The sequence below is a fragment of the Mus caroli genome, chromosome 11 (assembly GCF_900094665.2).
Source record: "Mus caroli chromosome 11, CAROLI_EIJ_v1.1, whole genome shotgun sequence".
In the NCBI taxonomy this organism is placed as follows: domain Eukaryota; kingdom Metazoa; phylum Chordata; class Mammalia; order Rodentia; family Muridae; genus Mus; species Mus caroli.
Genome location: NC_034580.1, coordinates 31,667,888 through 31,691,198, shown reverse-complemented (window position 1 = coordinate 31,691,198; position 23,311 = coordinate 31,667,888). Strand labels below are relative to the sequence as shown.

The 23,311-nt window shown below is 45.8% G+C and overlaps 1 protein-coding gene across 7 annotated transcripts in view; it reads left to right on the top strand.

Moving 5' to 3' along the window:
- Nucleotides 1-23,311, top strand: part of Tenm2 (teneurin transmembrane protein 2) — a 928,441-nt gene that overhangs the window by 825,161 nt on the left and 79,969 nt on the right. For all 7 annotated transcript variants that reach the window (XM_029483889.1, XM_029483894.1, XM_029483891.1 and 4 more), the window contains one exon: nt 8,764-8,910. In XM_029483889.1, the coding sequence (XP_029339749.1) occupies nt 8,764-8,910 (147 nt within the window). The remainder of the gene's footprint in view (nt 1-8,763; nt 8,911-23,311) is intronic.

The following is a 23,311-nucleotide window of genomic DNA, read 5'->3' as shown; positions in this document are numbered from 1 at the left end:
AAAAAAAAAAAAAAAAAAAAAAAAAAAAAAAAAAAAAAAAAAAGAAATCAAAGGCATGCCTGCCCCTATTTCCATACCGGTAGGTACCACATTCATTATTTGCTGGACAGCCATGGGAATGAGCGGCATAAGTTAAAACAACTTGATCATCCTCGAAGAAAGAAATTAAACCTCTGGGCTCTCTTCTCATAGTCATCCTGGCCTTTGTGTGACACTCATCACCCTCTTAATCTACCTACGTGCCTCCTCTTCCACCTCTCCGGGTGCTTCAGTCTGTCTCTTTCAGTTGGGCGCTATCTGCATCTTACAGGTTTTGAGTCTGAAAACTCCATACTGGCACTGCCAGAGACTGCCCCTGCCACAGCCTGGGTTTGGACCCTGTGTAGCAAGCAGCAGCTGCTTCTGCTGGGGAAAGGATCTTCCTTCCAGCGCTCAGGGCGTGGCCAGCGGGAGGCTTTTCCTTTTACCTGGCTGCTGAATCAAGGGCATGATAAAAACAGCAAAGAAACACAGCCTAGGTTTCTTTTTCTTTTCTTTTTTTTCCCTGAGTTCATCCAACAAATATCTTTATGCTAACCACTGGGGTGAGCACTGGGAATCCAGCCATAAACAACAGAGCCAAAGTCTCTCACTCCAGAGGCGTTGATGAGCCCAGGAAGGAGGCCATTAAACCACTGGTTCTTGGCGTTCATTGTGTAGTGGAATATCCTAGAGAGTTATAGAGAAGAAAAAAAGAAAGGGCCGGGAGTGTAGCTTGGTGGTGGAGGATTATTTAATGTGAGTAAGGCCCTAGGTTCAATTCCAGTACTAAAGGAAGAAAGAAAAATAGGGGCGGGGGAGGTGGCACAGAGGATAATTCTCATGCTGCTCTGCATTGGGGGTTCAAGCATGAGGACAAGAGTTCAAATCCACAACAGTCACATAAACGGCCCGCCTGCAATCTCAGGGCTTGGGAGACAAAAGCAGAGAGCCTTTCCCTTGGAGCAAGCTACTTAGCTAAACAAACAGAATCAGTGAGTTGGATTTAGTGAGCAACCATGCCTTCATATACAAAGTGAGGGGTGATCAGTGAGGATACTTCACGCCGTCCCTTGGCCTTCACGTGTGCATAAATACACACTTGCATACATGATGCTCCCTCAGACATGTGAACTCCTGTCCACACATCCATAAACACTACATGTATGCATGCATGCAAGAAAGAAATGAAAAAGAGACAGAGAAACAGAAAGATAGTGACATCTGGGCTCTTCCCTTCAGAAAGGTGGAGGGTTTTTTTTTTTTTTACAGGCTGAGCCAAATAGAAGAATGACCAAGGTATTTGCAGTCAGGCTGAAGGCTACTACTTTCAACAAAGGCTGAATGATGGTAGGTGTGAGCAAGGAAGAGAAAGTGCTATGGAGTGGGTGGGGGTGGGAGTGCTATGGAGGGTGGGGGGATGAGCAGGAAGTCAGGAAAACCACCCCCTGGCAGGATGGTCCTGTTGAGCCAATATGAATGGTGTTGCTGAAGTGGATAGGGTGGTCTCAGTTCAGAGAGAGGGGCTTTGAAGAAGCCCCAAAGAAGGATCCTTATTCCAGAGGCCTAGAGGACACCATGGTGGAGCCCAGAGAACAGAAGCATAATGAGAAGAGACTATTCCAACTACCGATAAGACAGGCCTTTGAGGTCCTGTTTGGGGCTCAGGACTTAATCCCAAAGTAGTATTCACAGGGCAGGCATTGAGGCAAGGGGAGTGGAGGAGAGGACTTGTAAGAGAGGGTAACCAGCCTTCCCAGAGGGTTACTCAGCACTGAGGAATGAAATCCAAGCACAGTCTTTTCTTGCTGAAGCCAGTCCCGAGAGAGTTAGGGGCTGTAACCCTACAGGGAGAAGCTATTCTTCTAGTTCAGGAGAGAAGCTTCTAGATCAGTAGTGAAGCTCCTGTAAGATGGTCAGCAGTCTTGTCACAAGCGCTTGGTTAGCATGTGCTTTGGCAACATTGACCCATGGGCTCCAAGTCCAGTAGCCAGCTCCCAGCATCCTCCTTTGATGGATAAAGTAGAATCACAGGCTTATGTAGAACCCCAGGCCGCTAGAGGATACTGACTCCCCCAAACTCACTCAATAACTGACCAGGGATTCCTGCTCATAAAAAGAGCTTCCCCCACCCCTACTATTGCCTACCTTCCCAGTTTCCTCCTCCGTGACTTCCTACTTGAACAGAATTGTAATGCATTAAGGACCCGAGACTCCAGAGCAGTAAGATGTGTCTCCTTTTGCCTTTTTCCCCCCTCCAAATGAGAAGGATCCTCTTCACTTTTTTCAAGTTCATCACTTTTTCCTGTGGCCACAGCTGAGCTTGCCGCACGCCTCTTCCCACACAGACAGAAATGCTGCTGATGGTGAGAATCCAGGTGCATCCACACCCGTGCAGCAGACAGCTGAATCCAAATTCCTATCACCTCGTGGCTGATCGGCTGTTTCTGTGGCCGCTGGCGTGGAGGGGAACGATTTCTGCCTTCTGAGCAAAAGCTACCTCCTCCTCCTCCACAGTAGAACGTGCGTGCCAAGGCTCTGCCTGTGCCTCACACAGCACTGTACCTGCCCCCACCTCTGCAGACCCTCAAAGACGTACAGATGCTGTGGAAACAGAGAGAAACATCTGCCTCTCGGTTTTCCATGTCTGCTGACACAGCAGGGACAGCTGTTCAACTGCAGGTTCATGTCCATTCCACTGTGTACCTAGAAATGGGATCCCCACATAGCTCCCACCTAACACGTGGGTGAGCAAGGACAACCTTGCTGTTTACCAGGGACTAGGAAGCCTCTTTTGTCAACCAGTCTTCTAAACGCAGTTGCAGTTCTCCCCCAGACTGTGACCCAGAGCACCCTAGCGCTGCCACCGCTCTTTAGTTTAAGTGGCAACTGAACCACTAACAATCCAGGATGCCCAATACCTCTGCTGTCCTCAACTAGAAAGAGGTCCACAATGGAATAGCAGATTCTTATTACGCGTCTCCCCGATGTGTGCTGCTTAAATCCGGTGATGTCCAGTGCCAAGGAAACAACAACATTTCCACAGTTTAAAGGGTGTTGTCCCTACTTTAGCTGACATCATAAGCACAACTCTTGGGGCTGGTTAAATGGCTCAGTCAGTAAAGCACTTGCTGCAAAAGTGGACTTGTTGTGATTCAGTGAACCCATGTGAATAAGCCAGGCAATGCACTGAATGTCTGTAACCCTAGTAATGGGGAAAGGAGTCAGAGACAAGGCAATCTCTGGGCTTTGCTGGACAGCCCGTCAAAGAAGTGAGTTCCAGGTTCAGTGAGAGACCCTGTCTCTAAGCATAGCATGGAGAATAACTGTGGAAGAAGATTGCCCATGTCAACTTCAGCCTTCACACAGGTACACACACACACAAAACACAGGAACACGCACACTATTGCTAGTTTAACAGACAATGAGAACATTGAGAGAATGAGAACATCCAAGTATGTAATGGAAGCACACACTGAGAACACTAAAGAAAATTCTAGTTAAAACAACAACAACAACGTTGAATTAGTATGAGCTCTCTGGTTTTCCTGATCAGTGAGTGAGGTGAAGTGGCTTGTGGTTGGGGCTGTACTTCAAGAGCCTCCCAGTACCAGCAGCAGCAACTGTATCCACACTCTCAGCAATATGCATTCTATCCATTAGGCACTAGTGATGCCCCAAATTCTGCTAAAACTTCCTCTTGCTTATTTTGTTTAACACAACTGCTGTCTATCCAGAGTAAGTATTGTCATCGTTTGAAGTAAGTTACTCCATTAACAAACATTTATGGTCTGTCTAGACCTTGAAACTGTATCAGGGAACAAGAGGAGACAGAATACTACCCTTGAAGATGTTATTCTGTTGAGAGAAACAGTACATAACATTAATTGGGTGGGAAAAGGCAGAGTTTTACAAGCAGACTGGGCTCAGAGAGGTACATCTACCAGCCTAAGGTCACATGCATAGAAAGAGGCAGATCTGGTTTCAATTCCAGACCTTTCTGCCTCCAAACAAAGTTATGGTTTCCCCTCAGTTGAGAAAAAAAGGAAGCTTTTCTTGGGGTTTAGAGCAGGCTGTAATGGTCCTCTACTGGTCTGAACTGAACAGGCAGGTGCCGTTTCTGAGGCTTGCTTTGTAATCTGTGTTGACGTGTGGCCAGTCTGTGTTCTCTCTTGCCTTTCCTGCATTGGGGTGCATTTTCTTCACTGTGCTTGCTGAAGAATGTTACAAGCCCATTCATCCCCCCCTTACTTCCCGAACAGTATTAGCCACTTACATCTACCTGTAAAATTGCCACACACTGCAGAACGTGTCTTAATGCTGTTTTAGACAAGTGTTTTTATAATTAGAGCTGTCTTCAAGCCCATTTACTCTCCCCTTTTTTTCTGGGCCCTAGATATTATTTTGTTCATGCCCAACTTTTATTTAAGTCAAAAAGCCTGCCTAGCTAGTAGCTCTGTCAGCAAGACCTTTCTCTGCTTCTTTTTTCTTTTCTTTTTTTTTTCCAGTGATTGATATTTATATGAAAGAGGTCTTAGAAACTATGGGACTTCTACCAGCCATGCTGACTTCCTTCATTCATTCCCGGCCATGCTTGACATCAATCATTCATTCGTTCACACACACACACACACCAACTACCCACTGAGTACTACAATCCCACGGAAAATAAGTTAGACATGGTCCCTCACATGACAGGTGAACAGCCCAACAGGAATGCCCAGCACAGCTATTTAATTGAGCACTGAGAAGTTCTAGGAAGACCATTCAAATTGTAGTTAGTAACAAAGGCCACAGGATACAACTTCCAAAGATGGACTCTTGGGATACATACAGGCTATCTCCAACTGTAGCATTTTGTCTAAGCTCAGATAAGAGGTAAACTCAGCCATGGTGATTGGAGCTAGCTCCAAGAGATGAGAGAGACTGTGGGAGGGGAGGGTGACTCCAAGGCTTCCATCTCAGGAGTAGATGAGTTCATACCATTCATGGATCGAGGATACAGTTTAGTGAGAACAAAAGGAAAGAGGTTGGATTCCTCTGACTTGGAGTTGACCTTGAGAGAACAGACAGGGATGCTGACGTGAGAGCAGGGGTGTGTCCGGGGCTGGAGCTGAAAGGACTCCGGCATCACATAGCAGTATGGCTTTGGTTTGTGTAAAGATAACTCCATGCATCTCTGTGAGCTGGGGATAGAGTGGGAATTGACAAAACCAACCATGTTGCTGATGCCCGTGCAAGCTTTTCCCAAGAAGGAGGCATCTGCAGTTGGAGAAGAAGGCTCCTTCCACTTCTCTGCTGTTGAGGGAGATGTAGATGGACAGGTGGAAATGAATCCTGTTCATTCAAGCCCTGTTAGTCTGAGACCAGGCCAGGCCCTTCGAACTCACAACCAACAACCATGGCTGAGATCAAATAAAGCCAGGGTTTTCGGCCTCAGTCCTGTTGACATTTGAACCTGTGCCATTCTTGGAGGGCGGGGGTAGCATTCTCCTGTGCCTTTAGGATGTGGAATGGCATCCCTAGCCTCTACCCATGAGGTGTCAAGTGTTACTACCCCTAAAGATGACAATCAAAAATATCTCCAGACATTGTCAGACACCCCCCAGAGAAAAAGAAGAAAATCTTTTTATAAATCCATTGTTAAGAACCACTGGTCCAGGGTCATGATAGAACCTGAAGGCCCCAGGCAGCCATCAGTTCTTTCTAGCTGAAGAAATAAGCATCCAAACAGGGGTGCCTTCCAGGAGTCTAAACCAGTCATTTAGAGGCAGGCACTCGAGGAAATCCGAAAACCAGCCTGAAACTCAGAAACTTGGATGCCCAAGTGTGAGCCCATAAGCCAATTCCAACTTCAGTCATAGCATCCTCTCCAGAGAAGAGCTGCCACCTGATGCCCATTTACCCTCCAGACTAATTACTTCCTAGGTTTTGTTTTTCCTTAAGCAGCAGCTGGCTTTGCACTTTACAAACACAAAGAGTCACCTCCTCAGAAGGCCACCAGCAGAATGAACTTGCGCTAGGGCTAGCTTGGGGTTGCCTAGCAACGCCACGCACCTACCAAGGCTGCTTTCTTCCTCTTCAAGCTAAAAGCAAAGTCCTGTCCATTAATTCCCAGCTGCCCTGAAACTTCTCAGAGATTTGCCAGCTCCCGCTGTTCCTGTTTTCATCTTCCTCGTAGGATGTGGCAAAAACTCGCTCCTCTGCCCTGTTTACCTCACTTCAGTTGGTCAGAATGAAAAGAGAAGGGGGGAGGCCTCATTCCATAGAAGAGCATACATATTTTGAGCACATATCTCTGACTGACATGCTGGGGCTCTTGGCAAATTTAAATTTTATGTGGTGGACGTGGGTTTCCTACACAATGAGTCTTCCGTTGAGACTCTGGGCGTGATTTCAGTGAGACAGGAGGCCTCAAAGTAGCTAAACAGCAAAGCACACATACCAGAAACCGTGTTGTGTAAACGTTCAGAGAGGCCTGTCATTTAGGCCATTCTCTGTGATCTTTTCCCCCACACTCTGCTGGTGGTAACTGTAAGGCAGAAGGTGGCGGCAGATTGACCGCCGACCAGGATCTCGTTGTTTTTTTGTTTTTGTTTTTGTTTTCCCTGAGAACTCATCCAATGTCTCTCAGGCTTTTCCTCCTGAGCTCCATTTTGCTCCCACAGAAATGTTTGTGGCCTATCTCTGGAAGTGAGGGAAGCTTCCCTTGGGGCACTGCGTCAGTATGTGAGCAGGAGAGACATCAGCGGTTCCCCAGGCAGGGCCACAGATACCTCATTGGTAAGGAAAGGTGCAAGATCCTGAGCTGGACTTTGTAAGGGGAGGCATGGAGACCAGGATGTGTGTGTGTGGACATTGCTAGAGTTAGCACCAAGCCAGCCGCCCTGCTCCAGGGCTCCATGTTTCCTCCTCAGCACAGCTGCCTCCCTGAGACTACACCCAAGAGAACTTCCCTGATGGTATACTCTTCATTCTGATTCTAATCTGCACAGGATGGGAGGGAGCAAGCAGTCAAACTCAATTGTGGATCCGATGACCTTTCTCCTTAGGTGGAGCCCTTTAAACTCACACCACGGACACATGCCAAATTAGGTTTCTCAGCCCCCACATGAGGGGTGCTTGGGGGAAGAGAGGCAGGATGCCAGGTGAAGGCCTTTGGAATGCCGGGGAGAGATGCACACTTTGATTCACAGGAAGGTTCCAGATCAGTTACCACTATGGTTAGAAAGTTCTTTGATCTCAGCCTGGCATGCATTGGTGTAGTTTGAAAAAACCAGATTCAGAAATGGAAGTGGCCACGGAGGGAGAGAGCATTTTCAGGATGCGCAGATAGTTACTTACAAGGACAATTAAATTAATGGTCATTGGAGTATATTTAAATGAAGCAAGGAAATACACCTCCAACTGCACAACTCTATAACTTTCCCAAATGTCATGGCGGTGTTCGTTTACAACAGGTAAATTTTAGGGTATGTAGATTATGCCTCAATAAAACTGCTCAAAGAAAGAAAAATGAAATGGAAATTAAATAGAGATTCTTGCCAGCAAGTAGGTTGTATGAGTGTGGGCACATAGCACAGACCTTCTGTTTCTCTGTTTCACAAAGGGCCAGGGTACTCGGCTGATGAAACTTTCCTCTTCTGCTCGCTCAGCTCCCTTTGTCGACTCAGGCTGTGGGAGTCTATGCTACAACTGCTGTAGATGCTGGAGCATTTAAGAAATTAAATAGGCTGCTTATTTCACTACAAAGGAAGGGACTGAGGGAAAGAAAGAAAAGAAAGCCATATAATACGAACTGCCCAGACTTCACTGCCCTGCCCCTGTAGACAGGAATAGAGCTTCTGTCCATATCCCCAGCTCATGGCACCCAACACCTACTCCTTCCCTGGCCTTTAAAATCCTGCTCTAGTTTTAAATCTACCATAAATAGGTGGTGATAAGCAGCCAACATTTTGAAGTGTCCCTTAAAGCTATTACGAGGATAAGGAAATAGCCCAGCAGAGCTGTCCAGCTTTCTTGGTCACAAGAAGCTCTTAAAAATCATATGTAAATCTATCTTTAAAATTCTACAAGACGGAAGGTGTTTTGACTCTAGGCTGGTAGGGAATTTTTTTTCTCTTATATTCAGAAGGTTCAGGAAGAGAAAGAAAGGAAGAGAGAGAGAGAGAGAGAGAGAGAGAGAGAGAGAGAGAGAGAGAGAGAGAAAGAAAGAAAGAAAGAAAGAAAGAAAGAAAGAAAGAAAGAAAGAAAGAGAAAGAAGGAAGGAAGGAAGGGACGAGAAAGGGAGGAAGGGAGAGAAGAGAAATGAAGGGAGGGAAGAAGGAAGAGAAGGAAGAAAGGGAGGGAGGGAGAGAAGGTAGCTAAGATGAGCAGTTTCAAGATAGCACACATCCTGAGCCACTGGCTGGAAGTCACAGCCTAGCTAGTCCATTGTCAGGTCAGCACGGGTGCAGTAGTCTGGGATGTGCACTGAACTCCCTCCCCACTTTGGCAAGATTGCTCTGACCCCTGCACCCAGGTCAGTTATCACTGGGAACCCCCTGCATCTGTGCCCCAACTCCGTCTTGCACCTGCATGCGTGGCCTGCTCCCCCCCCCAACTCTTTGGACAGCAGGTATGGGCCCCACTGTGAGGCTGGCCCAGTGGCTGCCCTGCAGGCTTGCTCCCCTTCTGCATGGCTCCCCTGCTTCCCCAGCGCGGCCTCACGTCCCTCCTTCTCATTCTCTCCATTTCTCCAACCAGATGGCTGCCCTGATTTGTGCAACGGTAACGGGAGATGCACACTGGGTCAGAACAGCTGGCAGTGTGTCTGCCAGACCGGCTGGAGAGGGCCTGGATGCAACGTTGCCATGGAAACCTCCTGCGCTGATAACAAGGATAATGAGGGAGGTGAGCAAGTGTCTTCTAATTCCCATCCCCTCAAGAACAGTGTTGTGTGTGCTTGCGTCATGAGTCACTGTCTCCTGAAAGATCCCGCCATACTATTGTCCAGTGTTGTAATGTTTCCTTTGAAGTGAATACAGTCAAGAACACACATCCTTAGGCCATGAGGACACTTGCAGACCCAGGCTGAATAGTCACTGAGGTTTGGTGCTGGCTTTGGATTCTCAAGCACCCATCATTGCAGAGAGGTTCTGGCTATTGACTTCAGCGTAAATGGTCCTGTCAGACTTTTCAGGGTGGTAAATCATGGTCAGTGACAATGGTGATGGCTGGTGGGTGACTCACCCTGCACTGGAATGTCATGAGCCATGTGCCCCTTCATCCTTATGACGCTCTGAGATGTCACTTTGCAGACGAGGCAACCAAGGCCTGAAGAGCAGTTCCATTACTTCTCGTATGAAGTCAGAACCCACACCCAGCTCTGAAACCGAAGTATGTGATCTAATCTGTGGTCACCCAGCTGTAGCCTGTGAGCCAAATCTAATTAGTGAGGGAGAAGAAAAGGTTTTTCACATTTTCCTGATGCCTGAGGGGAAATTATCTGAAGAAGACTTCATCTTATGGGAAGATACATAAATTCTAATTTCAATGTATCAACTGGGTTTTTTCTAACTACTTTATTGATGCATAATTGATACCTAAAAGGCTGAACATATTTGATATTCACATGTTGATGAGTTTAGGTATATACCTACACTCATGAAAGCATCACTATGTCCAGAACCATGAGCCTAGCCAACAGCACTCAGGGTTCCCTCCACCATATGCATTCTTATTTCTTATAAGTGTGGTTGCCATCTGCCCTCCTAGCAAATTTTAAGAACACAGCACAGTACGCTTAGCTATTGGCATGATGCTTATGGTTTAGCAAACCTCAAAAACAGACTTATCTTGCATGATGAAGCTCTAAATCCTATAACCTATCCCTTCCTCTGTACTGGAAGATGGGAGTGTCCACTTGTTTGTATTTTTAGTTTTTTAATATGCCTTTTCATTGTATGTGGGAAGGAGAGGGAGGACATGCATGCCACAGTACATATGTGGAGGTCAATAAACAACTTGCAGGAGTCAGTTTTCTCCTTCACACTGTAGACCCCAAGATCAAATTTAGGCTATCTGCCTTGGAGGCAAGTGCCATTACCTACTGAGCCATCTCATCTTCTCTTGTTTATATTTTCTGTACAATTGTACCTCATATTTATCCCTAAACACAGAGCTAAGTGGCCATAACACAGTGAGAGACGACACAGCTATCAGGCCTCAAACATTCACTCTAGACACTTTTCAGGATGGGTATGCAAACCTCTCTTCTGCCATCCAAGCTCTGATAGGGCTCAAACCCTACTTGGTGTCTGAGACCACACATGTGCAGGTGGCCTGCCTGAAAGAACCACTATTGTTCTGAACATCTATGCTGATTGTCCTGGAGCGTGTTCCTGTGTGTCAACAGGGCTCCGGAGTGAAGTAGTGTGTGGGTCGTGTGCTCACCTAAGTTCAAATCCTGTGAGCTGTCTTTCCTATCAGTGTAGACTCATGGCCCACCCTCATCAAAATGACACCCAGGTCAGAGTTCATGTGAAGTTGAAGTTGTCTCAGGAGTTAAAGGATCTACAAGTATGCCCCCACTGTGACAGTCATAGAGTATGGTGTATCACCATCGGGGATCAAAGTCACCTCTGCTTCATGGCCCCTGGAGTCAGCCTCAGGTATTTAAAGATGCAACCTGGTGAGAAGCAAATGGGAATGTTTGACATTCTATTTTTTCCTCTTTCTTCATCCTCTTAATGGACATCTCAAAAATTCCATAACAAATGCCTTTGTGTATATAGACAGTTTGAGAGCAAGCAGGCATATTTACACTGAAACGAGTTTGTGACCATAGAATTTCACAGGCCAGATGTGCTGTGGTGCCGTCCTTCATTCATTTTGCTCTCCTGAAACAAAGCCAGAATAGAAGATAACTCCTTCACTTTTGTGCAAGGTGAGGCACGACAGCATGAGGCATTCTCTTGAGAGTCCCATGGCCTTTTGCTTCCGCCTCCCTGGTGATTTCACTGAGTGCCATGGTGGCTCAAATATCAGCTCCTGCCTCCAAAAAGGAGCCGAGCCACTTCTCTGCCCCCCTTCCCTGTTTGAGGTGTCAACAACCTGAAAGCATAGCAAATTGCTGGAGTGTGGCATACAAAAAAGAGAGGAGGTCAGTGTCCCCAGCAAGCCCTGTGCTTTCTACCTCCCTTGCCAGCAGCCTCACCTGGATCCTGGCTCCCAACCTGAGGCACCTGATCTCCAAGCTGGAGGGCTTGCCTCATAGGCTCAACTCAGGATCCCTTGTAGAGGCAGAGCCCCAACAACACATGAAAGGCTAGGACAAAAGCAAATGAGACTGTGATTATGCTAAAGATAATAATGGCCTTCTTATGGGAACTATTAAAGCAACCTCCCAAGGAAGTAATTAGCCACCAAGAAGAAAGTCTCTGCACCGTGTTTATAAAAAGAAACTCCCAGTTAGTTCAGAGTTGCTTATGTCAGGTGAGAGAGGTAGACACCGCTTCTCTCTCACCTGGCGTAAGCAATTCACAATTAAGTGAGTTCTTTTTTTGGAGGAGATGCGTCCCCGGCACAAGGTATTCTTTCTGTGGTTAATTGCTTCCCTAGGAGGTGTGCTAAGCACTTTGTTGTTTATTGATAAATATTAAAGTTCCTCTTATCAACCCCAGACCCAGGGGCAGCAAGCTCACCCGTCTCTCTCTCTACACATCTTTTGGGGGGTGGTTGTCCCTGGATAGCCTACCTCTGTAGTACCTGGTTCCGTCCAGTGTTGGGAATTCTCTGAAAGGATTGTATGCTTTAGAAACCTGGCACTGGGTCAGAGAAGCATCCAAGCAGAACATGAATGCCGGCCCGGGGAGCAGCTGCAAAGAGCACACTTGTCATAAATCTCCTGAACGGGGAAGATAATAGAGCATTCTTCCAAAGGGAAGTGGAAAAGGCCAGTCCTTCCCCATCGCCAGACATCTGAGAAGAAGGAAAAAAACAAAAAACTCAATTTAAAGTGATGGGTTTTTTTTCCTTTTTTCTTTTTCTTTTAATTCTAAACTAAGATAGTTATAAACACAAACACAAAAACATTTGAAGTTCTTTACTGACTTCATTAACTGGGGTGGAATTGAATCCCTTGTACTTTCTGTCTATTCCCTAGTAGTTCCGAAAGGACCTAAAGGATTTGATTAAACCCCGGAGACTGGGGCCTGACCCCATTGCTGAGTTTCAGAGCTCATGGGTCTCTAGCAGGGTACAAGAATTGGAATGTCGGGTAAATTTCCAGGTGCCTTAGATGTAGATTTTCTTTGAGATCCACAGTTCTAAAACGTTCATTTTATATAATGCCTTAATTTCTTTCTGTGCATCTAGAAAGGTACCAGATAAAATTGCTTCTTTTAATGACCTGGGGAAATTTGTCACACACATATTCTCAATATTCTGTGATACTTAGCAGAGAAACCCTGTCAGGAAAGGCCACTTTAAGGTATGCCCACAGCAACATACATGGCAATTCCCCACAGTCTAAATTCTTATTACTTTCTACAACACTCACCAGCCATGTGACTTCTCATGTGACCTCAGAAAACAATAGCCGATTCTGAAGGGACAAGCTTTGTATGTCATGATACCTGCAAAAAAGAAAAGAAGAGGAGAGGAGGGGAGGGGAGGGGAGGGGAGGAGAGGAGAGGAGAGGAGAGGAGAAGAGAAGGAAAGAGGAAGAAGTGAAGGAAGGAAGGAGTGAAGGAAGGAAGGAGGGGGGAAGGAAGGAGAGGAGAAAGAAGAGAGAAGAGACAAGAGAAGACCGTTCACAGACCAGCTGGCCAAAGACTGTCTTTTTAAAAGTGAGAGAACTTCACTTGAACCGCTCACCCCAATTTGGAAGAGGAGAGACTCAAAGAAATATTTTTGCTTACAGGAGACAAATACCAGCTCATTAAAGTCTGAGAATACACACAACATGTGTGCCAAGTGACAGGCGGATAATATTTAATTATCACCACCAAGACAGAGGTGCGAGCTCTAGTTCATCACAGCCAGGGGTAGGAGAGAGAGAGCTTGTAGATTTCCTCTCAAAGTGGGAACTGCAAGGTGAGGAGGCATCGTTAGACCGGCTGGCCTGGAGAGCCTGTACTCAATCTTTGGAGGCCCCTTTGTCACCCAGGACTTAGAAGCAGGACACCAAGCTTCAATGTGCTAAATGCCCGAAGTCCATCATTTCCAGCCTGCATGGGAGTCTGCCTGAAGCTCCATAGGATATATATCAGGTTCCCTATCAAGTTGGTGTACAGGGTGACAGTAGGGTCCTGACCTCAGCAGCCCACAACTGGAGGGGCAGAAGGATGCTCTTCCTAAGCTAAACTCATCCTGTTGCTTTGCATCACTGTTGTCATGGCTGCGCAGGACTGTCCTCTCACCTTTGTTCTTTCTCAGCACAACATAGGATGGCATCCTGTTCTTTTCTCTTCCCTTCTGTGGTGTCTGCCTAGGTGACATGCGGCATCATAGTGCTTCAGCCTCTGGTTTTCAGAGTTAACCTGTGTATCTCAGCTCAGCATGTTACCTCCAAAAGTCTCAGTTTTCTTCTCTGTAAAAATGGGCATGGAGCTGAGACAAAAGGATGGACCATCTAGAGACTGCCATACCCAGGGATCCATCCCATAATCAGCCTCCAAACGCTGACACCATTGCATACACTAGCAAGATTTTGCTGAAAGGACCCTGATATAGCTGTCTCTTGTGAGACTATGCTGGGACCTAGCAAACACAAAAGTGGATGCTCACAGTTAGCTATTGGATGGATCACAGGGCCCCCAGTGGAGGAGCTAGAGAAAGTACCCAAGGAGCTAAAGGGGTCTGCAACCCTATAAGTGGAACAACAATATGAACTAACCAGTACCCCCGGAGCTTGTGTCTCTAGCTACACATGTATCAGAAGATGGCCTAGTCGGCCATCATTGGGAAGAGAGGCCCCTTGGTCTTGCAAACTTTATATGCCTCAGTACAGGGGAATGCCAAGGCCAAGAAGTGCGAGTGGGTGGGTAGGGGAGCAGGGGGAGGGGGGAGTGTATGGGGGACTTTTGGGATAGCATTGGAAATGTAAATGAAGAAAACCTAATAAATAAAAAAATAAAAAATAAATAAAATTTTAAAAAATGGGCATGGTTATGTCAACTCCATGAGCTAGTGTGAAGTTCAAGAGAACAAATGCATGTACCATATTTTATAGATCCATGGCTTGGAGAATGCACAGGTTGGCCGGTAGCCTTAATTGTGTTACTGTTAATGTGACTGTCTAGAATGGAGACAGTTGTATAAACAGAATCCAACCAACGACTTTCCCAGTGCATAAAGCTGCGAAGAGTCTAACCTGTCTCATTTAACTGTAGTGCCGTGGAGCCCCGTGGGAACCTTGAAAGTCAAATTTCTTGGTCCCCACCTTTTGAGTCTCATTTAAGTCAGGTTTTCAATGCCAGCCTATATGCTTACCAAGCACCCCAGAGAGTGTTCCACAAACCACATTTTGGGGAAAGCATTTTTAAAGGACGCTTTCTCCTGCAGTGACTAACCAAGCCCTATATCTTAGTACCCATGCCCCATAGCGATACCCACTTCAATTCCCAGAACAGGTGAGGAGTTACATGCGGAGGAAGGAACATTATTTAAGGAGGAAACAAATAATTATGAGAAAAGGGTACAAAGGGTTTTTGGGTTTAGTTATTTAGTAGCTGAAATGTGGTAAGCTTGTCTTCTCATCTTGTCTTGACTGTAACAGATTCATTTTCAACATTTCCCGTATGTGCAGCATACACTTTACCCATCTTCCTCCCTGCCCCCTTCCTGGGATCCAAATCCATATCCCACACCCACCACTTCGATCAACTATGTTTTAAGAATGTTCTCCATTGCTAGTTGGGAAGGTGAGTGGCGTTTGTTTCAGAGTTTTAAAACCCTTTAACTCTATGTCACAAAAGAGTGATTCCATCCATCTGTCCATCCATCCATCCATCCATTCATCCATTCTTCCCCACATATGCCTTAGAATTCATCCATCTAACCCTCTACTCATCCATCTCTCCAGCCGTCCAACCTCTAGTAACTTATTCATTCATGGTTTGACAAACATTTTGAGAGTCTACCGAGTGTTCAACAACAGAAGCTGGCTTTTGGAAAATGTTGCAACAATCGTGACGTCCATTCCCAAAGAGCCCACAGTCCAGCTGAAGAGATAGGATACACAAAGGCTGATATTGTTCTATCAGTGCATGAGCAGTGACAAAGGAAGAGTACCTTGCTAGCAGCAAAGAGAAAGGACTTCCGCAGAACATGACATTAACAGGAGGAGAGAAAGTATGTCTCAAAGTTGAGCCAGGTTTTCATCCTGTCTCCAGGGGGTATCCTCAAAGCCACAGAGCAGAATGAGTCAGGGTCGGCAATGTCTTCATTTCTCTTTATAAATTAAATACCATGCCAGTTTCCCTTCAGGATGGTGTTTCCCATTCTGCCTCCACTGGCAAGGTTTGGCTCCTTGTTTTGCTCCAGAGGAGGCCACCTTGGGTTAAGAGATGTGGAAGCTGGCCTGAAATCTGGGCACGCCATCCAAGGCACTCTAGCCAGGTCTAAATGAGGAGACATAACACTGGACTGTGTCCAGAGCACTTGAAACAGATGAAATCTGCCCCATGCCCACAGCTCCTTCACCCTCTTTTCCATCCCTTCACCATCCAAATGGGTTTGACCTGGTTCAAGGATGTGATTTGGACATTTATCTTCCTTGATAATTAATACCCCACCTTGCCTGTGCCTTTAGCAGAGCCAGGCTAGGGACTTGAGTGACTCTGGAAGACATGGTTATTAAATCTAAAGAGTCCAGTTTCTTCATCCTGTGAGAGACAATGTTTGGTGAACCCATGGCAAAATGCCTTGATTAAGGTGTGCACATATGTTAATGAATCGGTCAGGTGGGAGGTGGTTTCAAAGTGTAACTTAGTCCTATTAATTGGGCTGAATGAAGATTTTCCTCAGATTCCAAAGGCCAAGTGCTAAATGTATCTGGAGCCATATGCAAGTCCTGGGTTTCCTTACAGATGGGAGAGCCATTCTTCTAATGCTTCTAATGTCTCCAACATCTGGCTGGGCTGGGTCTCTCTTCCTTAAGAGAACACAGAGCAAGCCCAGATGAGATGGTAGTGGAGGGCACGGCAGCAGCTGACTGATATCTCGCCATATATGTCCACTGAAGTATGATCTCTGAAAGCATGCAAGTGTTAGACTAGGTAAGCCACTGGTGGAAAACAGTAGATTGATATTTGCTGGTGTTTAACTCATAGAATCACTAAGTGTGCCAGCACTGGGATGGGCCTCCTATGTACTAGGATGAGAGTGGACACTGAGCCGGTAGGTCTCTGCCCTTCTAGTCCCATCTCATGATTCTTGATCCTCTGACCCAGTAGGTAGGGGACACTTTTCTTGTAAATCAGATCCACCATGCCCTCAGAGGTTTCTCACACAATTAGAATCAAAGCAAATGTTTGCTTCAGCCTAGATAGAGGGTCTCCTCTGTGTCCCCTGCTTGCTTTCTGACTCTCCCTCCCCTACCCTCCCTACAAGCTTTGCCTCAGCCTCACTGTGTCACCCTTCTGATCCCCATACCAGCTCTGCTGTGTACAGCAGGGTCTTTGCTGACTCTGGGTCTAACGATTCCAGGCCAGGATCTGTTTGCAGTGGGTTTCCTCTCATCCTTCAGTTCTTGTTTCAGATACCCTGTCCCCCCTCCTCTACCATCTCCCCATTTAATGTTCCCCTAGCATAGATGCCATACTCCTATCTTTTCCAATGTAGATCTTCCCAGTTGTGCTGTTTTATCTTGCAGCCTATACAGTTCTGAGTCTCTTTCACCACATTACATTTTGCTGTCTTCTAGGGACTAGTTTTACTCACCCTGTGGATATCAAAATAAGAGGATGCTTAAGTCCGTTACATAAATTAGGGTAGTGTTTGCATCTAACCTGCATACATCTTCCTGTGCATTTAAATCATTCATCTCTAGATTACCAATAATACCTGTTATCATGCAATGCTAGGTACATAATTGCTATACTGTATTATCTACAGAAGAATAGTGTATACCAGTTTGGTACAGAAGAAATTGTTTCCTCTGCATGTGTCTTATTCATTTATGGTTGAATGCATGAATGGGAAGCCCAAAGTGGGGAGGGGTGATGTATTTCTATTTCACAGAAACAAATGTGGGGACTCAGAGAAAATAAGACTCAAAACAGGCCTTTCAGCCACCTTCCAGGATGTAAAACTTTGCATCTTTAAAGCCATTGTCTCATTCCTTCTAAAACTCTCACAATGGGTGTTTCCAGAGAAGAACAAACCAAGGGCAGAACTTGGATTAGAACTCAAAGGAAATAAACACTTCAAAGATAAAACTTCTCCCACTGAAACCCTTTTCCTAGTGAGATGGATTTGACCATCAAATTTTTTTAAGGCATTTAAATTAAAGTTCATGCGTTTACCCAGCATAGCACCTTCAGTCTTTCCTAATCAAGGCTTCCGTACTTTAAATGGTTATTAAGTGTCTCTTAAGAGATTAGGCTTTTTTTCACCTGATTAGATGACAAATCCAATATTCATCATAAAATTGCAATGAAGACGCCTAATCTGTAAAATGCTAATCAGGAGGCTGGACAGATGCTCAGTGGTTAGGAGTGCTTGCTGCTCCTGCACAAGCCCAGCACCCAAGTCGGGAGACTCACAACCATCCCAACTCCAGCAGCAGGGCCTCCACCGCCCTCTTCTGGCCTCCATAGGCACTGCATCATGTCCACCTCCCCATGCATACGTTAGTCATTTAAAACACTAGAGACTTATTTTATGGAATTAAAGAATTAAAACACAGATTGAACTAGTGGTCAGAGGGCAACATTTATGTCATTGAATTGGCTTCTGGTAGTTTTGTCTCAGCCTGAGGCCCTTCCAGATTATAGCAAATCCTTACCTTTTCTCTGTGACCACCACCTAATTCCTAGGGTGACACCCTAGCGCCATTTTTATTAGTTCTGTCTTCCTGGGTCTAGGTCCAGATCAGCAGTTTTCTACCAGGGGAGACTTTGCTCTCCAGGAAATCTCCAGTAATGCATGGAAGCATTTCTTCTTAAGTGATGCTGGATAAGAAGTGCTCCTAGATGAAGTCTAGGTTGCTGTCAGTCATCCTTGTGTGTAGGAAAGCTGCCCACAGTAAGGGCAGCCAAGGCCAATATGGAAATAGTAGGGAAGCTAAGAAACATTCCCCCAGAAGCACAGCTGCATGGGAAAGCCACTAAGTCCCAAAATAGAAAGCCTTTCGCCCTGATGTCAAAGGATATGATGCCCAAGGTCTGAGAGGCATTAAACACTTTCCTGGTTCAGGCATGTCCTGAGACTTCACCAACATGACCCAAATTAGCTGTGACCGTACTTTGAAAGAGAAGTATAGCAGCTTGCTCAAGGTCCCATGGTCACAACACAGCCCTGCCAGGATCCAGAACACAGGTCAAGAGCCCTGCTCAGGTTGAAGGCGACTCCGGCACCTGAGCACTGTGTGCATTATCAGAGCAGGACAGACCCAAGGGCTGCTGCAGCCTCAGCCCCACAGAAACCCGAGTTCTGAGTGTGCTGAAAACCACCATCCGCATCAGCTCTTTCCCCCAGCTAGGGATTTGGAGTGCACTTTTTCCCATAAAGTGCTTATGCACTGGAATGCCAGGGGCGAGCAGGGAAAACTGGAACAGTTGGACTCTAAATAGCGAGGCGTTCTCTGCAGCGCAGCAAGAGCAGCTGCCCAAGGCCTGTGCTCTTTTCTTTGGTTTTCCATCTTCTCGGCCAAGAGCTCTGGGGGATTGGAGAGAGGCCAGGTCGGTGGTGGCCAAATGTGAATCCAAAGACAATGACAAGGTTTCCCCAGCCTTCTCTGCTCCAAGCCTTGCTTTCTCCTTACTGGAAGCAAACAGCAAATCTTTATAGGGCAATTCTCTTACGTCCCCATCTTCTTAAGGACCGTCATTATAAATCTGTCCCTCACCACCCTACCCCCACATGCAGCTTTCTGACATTCTGAGGTCATACACACTAAAGGACATCTGTTCATAGAATCATGTTATATTTCCCCCATGGGTATCTGGGACTACAGGTACAAAAAAGCTAAACTACGTAATACGCCCAGGCATGGTAGTACATTCCTGTAATCACAGCACATGAAAGGCTGAGGCAGAAAGATCTGGAATTCAAGTTCATGCTAGGCTACATGATGACAGTCTGTCTCAGCATATCCAAATTAAAGGAAAATAAAATGCTTATGTTATTTAGTTTTTCATAATCTATACCTACAAAATCTAGAGAAGCAAAGTAATTTCTTCGGGGACAAATAGCAAGCAGGGTAGACTGGGGCAGAGTCCCAGGTATCTTGTTCAAAATCTAGTCTGCTTTTTCTCTTGCTATGCAACCAGCAAAGGGATCCAGTGGCCCCTGGGAGAATCGGTGTCTGCCATTAATGTTGAAGCAGTGATTTACATCAGCCCCAGACCTAGGCTAGGATGAGCGACCATGTCTAACACACGTGATAATGGGTTCTTGGGCTATGTCCCCAAGTCCATCTCTCATTTTGCCTTCAGCACAGCCCTGTTCAGATCATTTTCATTGACGAATCCAATATCAAACACTCCCTTACAATGCAGCCATACTCCATGTCAGAACGACCCAAAATTTATGCATAACCATATTCCATCCCTAGCCACATGAATGAATGAGACTCAGAGACCTGCAAAGAGTCCATGGGTTGGTGGTGGTAATATATCTATTAAATGCATCATTGCACCACAGTGTATTAAGTCTGTGACAGAAAATGGGTCAAGGGGTTGTGTGTTCCCAACAACAGATCATCAGAGACTTCCAATGTCGGTGACACAAACATGGCAATGCATGCCTGTAATGCCAGCATTTCAGAGATGAATGCAGAAATACCAAGAGTTCAGGGTTAGCCTTGGCTACATAGTTCAAGGCTAGCCTGAGTACATGAGACTCTGTCTCGTGTGTGTGTGTGTGTGTGTGTGTGTGTGTGTATTATATATATATATATTTATGTTAAAGGCTGAGTGGGGCAGGAGCATTGTCAGAAGTTTGAGGCACCCCAGGTTACATAGTGAGCTGACCAGACTGGGCTAGAATGACATCTCATCTCAAAATAAATAAGGAAATCTTAAATTGTAAGAGATATTGGAAAATTAGATTGGGAAGGAGGGGAAAGCATTGTTGGTAAAGGGACTAGAAATTGAAAGACCTGGAGGAGAGAACAGCAGTGATCCTTGAGCACCTCTATGGTGGTTTGAATATGCTTGGCCCATTGGGAGTGGGACTGTTAGAAGGTGTGGTCTTGTTGGAGGAAGTGTGGCCCTGTAGGGGTGGGCTTTGAAGCTCCACCCAGCACAGAAGAGTCAGTTTTCTCCTGGTTGAAGCCAGATGAAGATGCAGAACTCTCAGCCCCTCCTGCATCATGTCTGTCTGGATGCTGCTCTGCTCCTGCCTTGATGATAATGGAATGAACCTCAGAACCTGTAGCCCAGCCTCAATTAAATGTTGTCCCTTATAAGAGTTGCCTTGGTCATGGTATCTTTTCACAGCAATGGAAACCTAACAGGACAACCTCCAAGGAGGCTGGGGCCCTTCCAATAGAGTCCACAAGGAGAAGAGAAGAGTGGGCTACAGGGATGCAAACAAGGCAGACACATGTGTGTGTCATTGGAGCATGGTGCTATGTTGGAGCACCGTGTCATGTCTAAAGTCTTAGCTTTTTCCCCCTCCACATAGCACCTTACTCTCTGAAAATCACACTTAGGCCTTATACTCAAATGGAATATTATATATTTTCTTAAGTCACTTCTAAATACACACCCTTGTCTATAAGAAAGTATGGCCTTTTTTGTATCTGTCTACTGCATGTATGGACATTCTATCCCCATGGAGAGAAAAGGCAGACAGGTTGATAAAGAACTGCAGGGATCAGAGACTCTATGATCATATTTAGGTTCCCCATGAACAGCATGAGCCTAAGTCATTCCATCTCTCCGAGCCTCAGTTTTTTCCTCGGTAAAACAGGGCTAAGGCTATACTACCTTGAAGGGTTTGGGAAGCCACTGTTGAGTTAACGCAGGACACAAAGCAATGTGAGTCAGAGTCAGAACCATCCACAAACCCACATGCATGGACTGTTAAGGCCCATTCCTGGAGTGTGAATTCAGTGTGGGTCTGGTGTGGGGCCCACAGATGTGTGTTTCTAATAAGTGCCCAGGTGACACTGACCCTAAGAGCCTCTCACATGTCATTTTCAGGAAGGCTTAGGCTAGCAGGCAGTGATAGCTCCCAGCATGGCAGTTTCAGGGTCACCTAATGAGAAAAACAGGCCAAGCAATTCTTCATCTCAAGGTAATGGTCACTTGACTGGCACAGGACCCTGGTAATATCTCTGGGTTCACATAGGCCCATGACATAGAGGTCCAGTGGTGGAAATGACTTGCAACTCTGGCTTCCAGTGTCTTATCTTCCTATTTCAGGAAGGTTTAAATAAAAGGCAGGTGTGGGAACAAGCCATCATCCTGGGGCCCTTTGACAAGCAGTACTAATGCTATCCCCTGCCAACCGCCACAATCTACTAAAGTGGCCATGCCACTGACTTCTGGCAGACTGACTATCATGCATGTTGCTAGACATATCTTTGGATGGTCCCTGGCCCAGCCCACCCTCAATAGCTTAGCACTAGATTTATAATGTATGAGTATTTCTCACCTCCACTACCTTCTGCTAGATCATGTCACCAACTTCACTGGCCCAGTCTACACAGAGCCATAAGAAGAATCCTAGTAACAGTCAAAGCCCAGCATCATTGTTCAAGCCTCCTCTGCCTCATCAACCATAGAATGACTGGCAGGCTTCCATGACAGTTTCAGTGCTCTCTACAGGCAAGCTGCTGTCTCATCTCTGGTCCCTCTCTCCCTCATCTTCCTCCCTCCACTCTGCCCTCACCAGCCTCTGCTTGACCCTACAACTCTCAAATACATTCCTACCTTTGTGCATCTGTCTCCTCTTCCTAGAAGCCTCTTCCTCCAGATGTTTCTATGACTCGTGTTCTCATGTCGTTTAGGTTTTACTTAAATGTCACTCCTTCCCTGGGTGACATTTAAGCCCTTCCTGGTCTGCCCCGTCACTAGTCCTCACCACCAACATCCTCTGGTAGTTACTGTGCCTCATTCAGTGTCTTGAAAACACCCTCACTCCCCCTGTATCTGGTATGCATCCCTTTGTTTATCATCTGCTTTGATCCTCTAGAGTCTAGCTTCACGTCCTTGTCTGTCATCATTGAGTCTGTCACATGAACTATAAACACTTGCCTCCATGAGAAGGCTATAAAACAGTTGCTTTTATCTAGTAGGTTATTTAGGGATGAATAAATTTCATGTTAGGATTTTTGTTTTTTAATCACTGTTTCAAACAGCGATATCTTCCTAATTCCCACCCCTAACTAAGGACAGTCGAGGGCTGAATGGTCCCACACCTACTAGTGTATGGACAGAACAGATTGGAATCAGTGAGCTATAAAATAAATAAATAAGTATCATGAAGGACACAAAGTTGAGAGGGAGAAGGGTAGATCTGAGAGGTGTTGGGGAAGAGTTAGGGTGAATACGATCAAATACTATATGTGTACGTCCCCGTGTCGCTAATAAGCACCATGACCAAAAGAAACATGTGAGGAAAGGGTTAAGTTTATGCACAGGTTGCAGTCCACCATCTAGGAAGGTCAGGCAGAGACTCTGGCAAGAACCCAGAGGCAAGAACTGAAGCAGAGACCGTGGAGGGACTGGTTTTCTCTTTTATACAACCTAGAGCTACTTAACCCAAGAATGGCACCAACCTCCTGTATCAACAGGAATCAAGGAAATGCCCCCCTCGGACTTGTCTATGGTCAGTCTGATGGAGACAACTCTTCAGTTAGGATTCTTCTCTTCTCACGTGTCCCTAGTTTGTTTCAAGTTGAAAACTCTGTCACAGCACATTATGAAATAATTCTCAAAATAAACAAGTAAATAAATGAATGATTTTATCATTTAAAAAATAAAAAGAAACCTAAGTCATTATATATCACTGCAGCCACTTGACTGGTGCGAGAAAATCCAAATGGAAGATAAATTATTTCCTTTCGGCAAGACACTAGCACATGGCTGTACTATTCTTGCCAAAGTTGCTTTCTAGGGTACATGACAGCACTGTT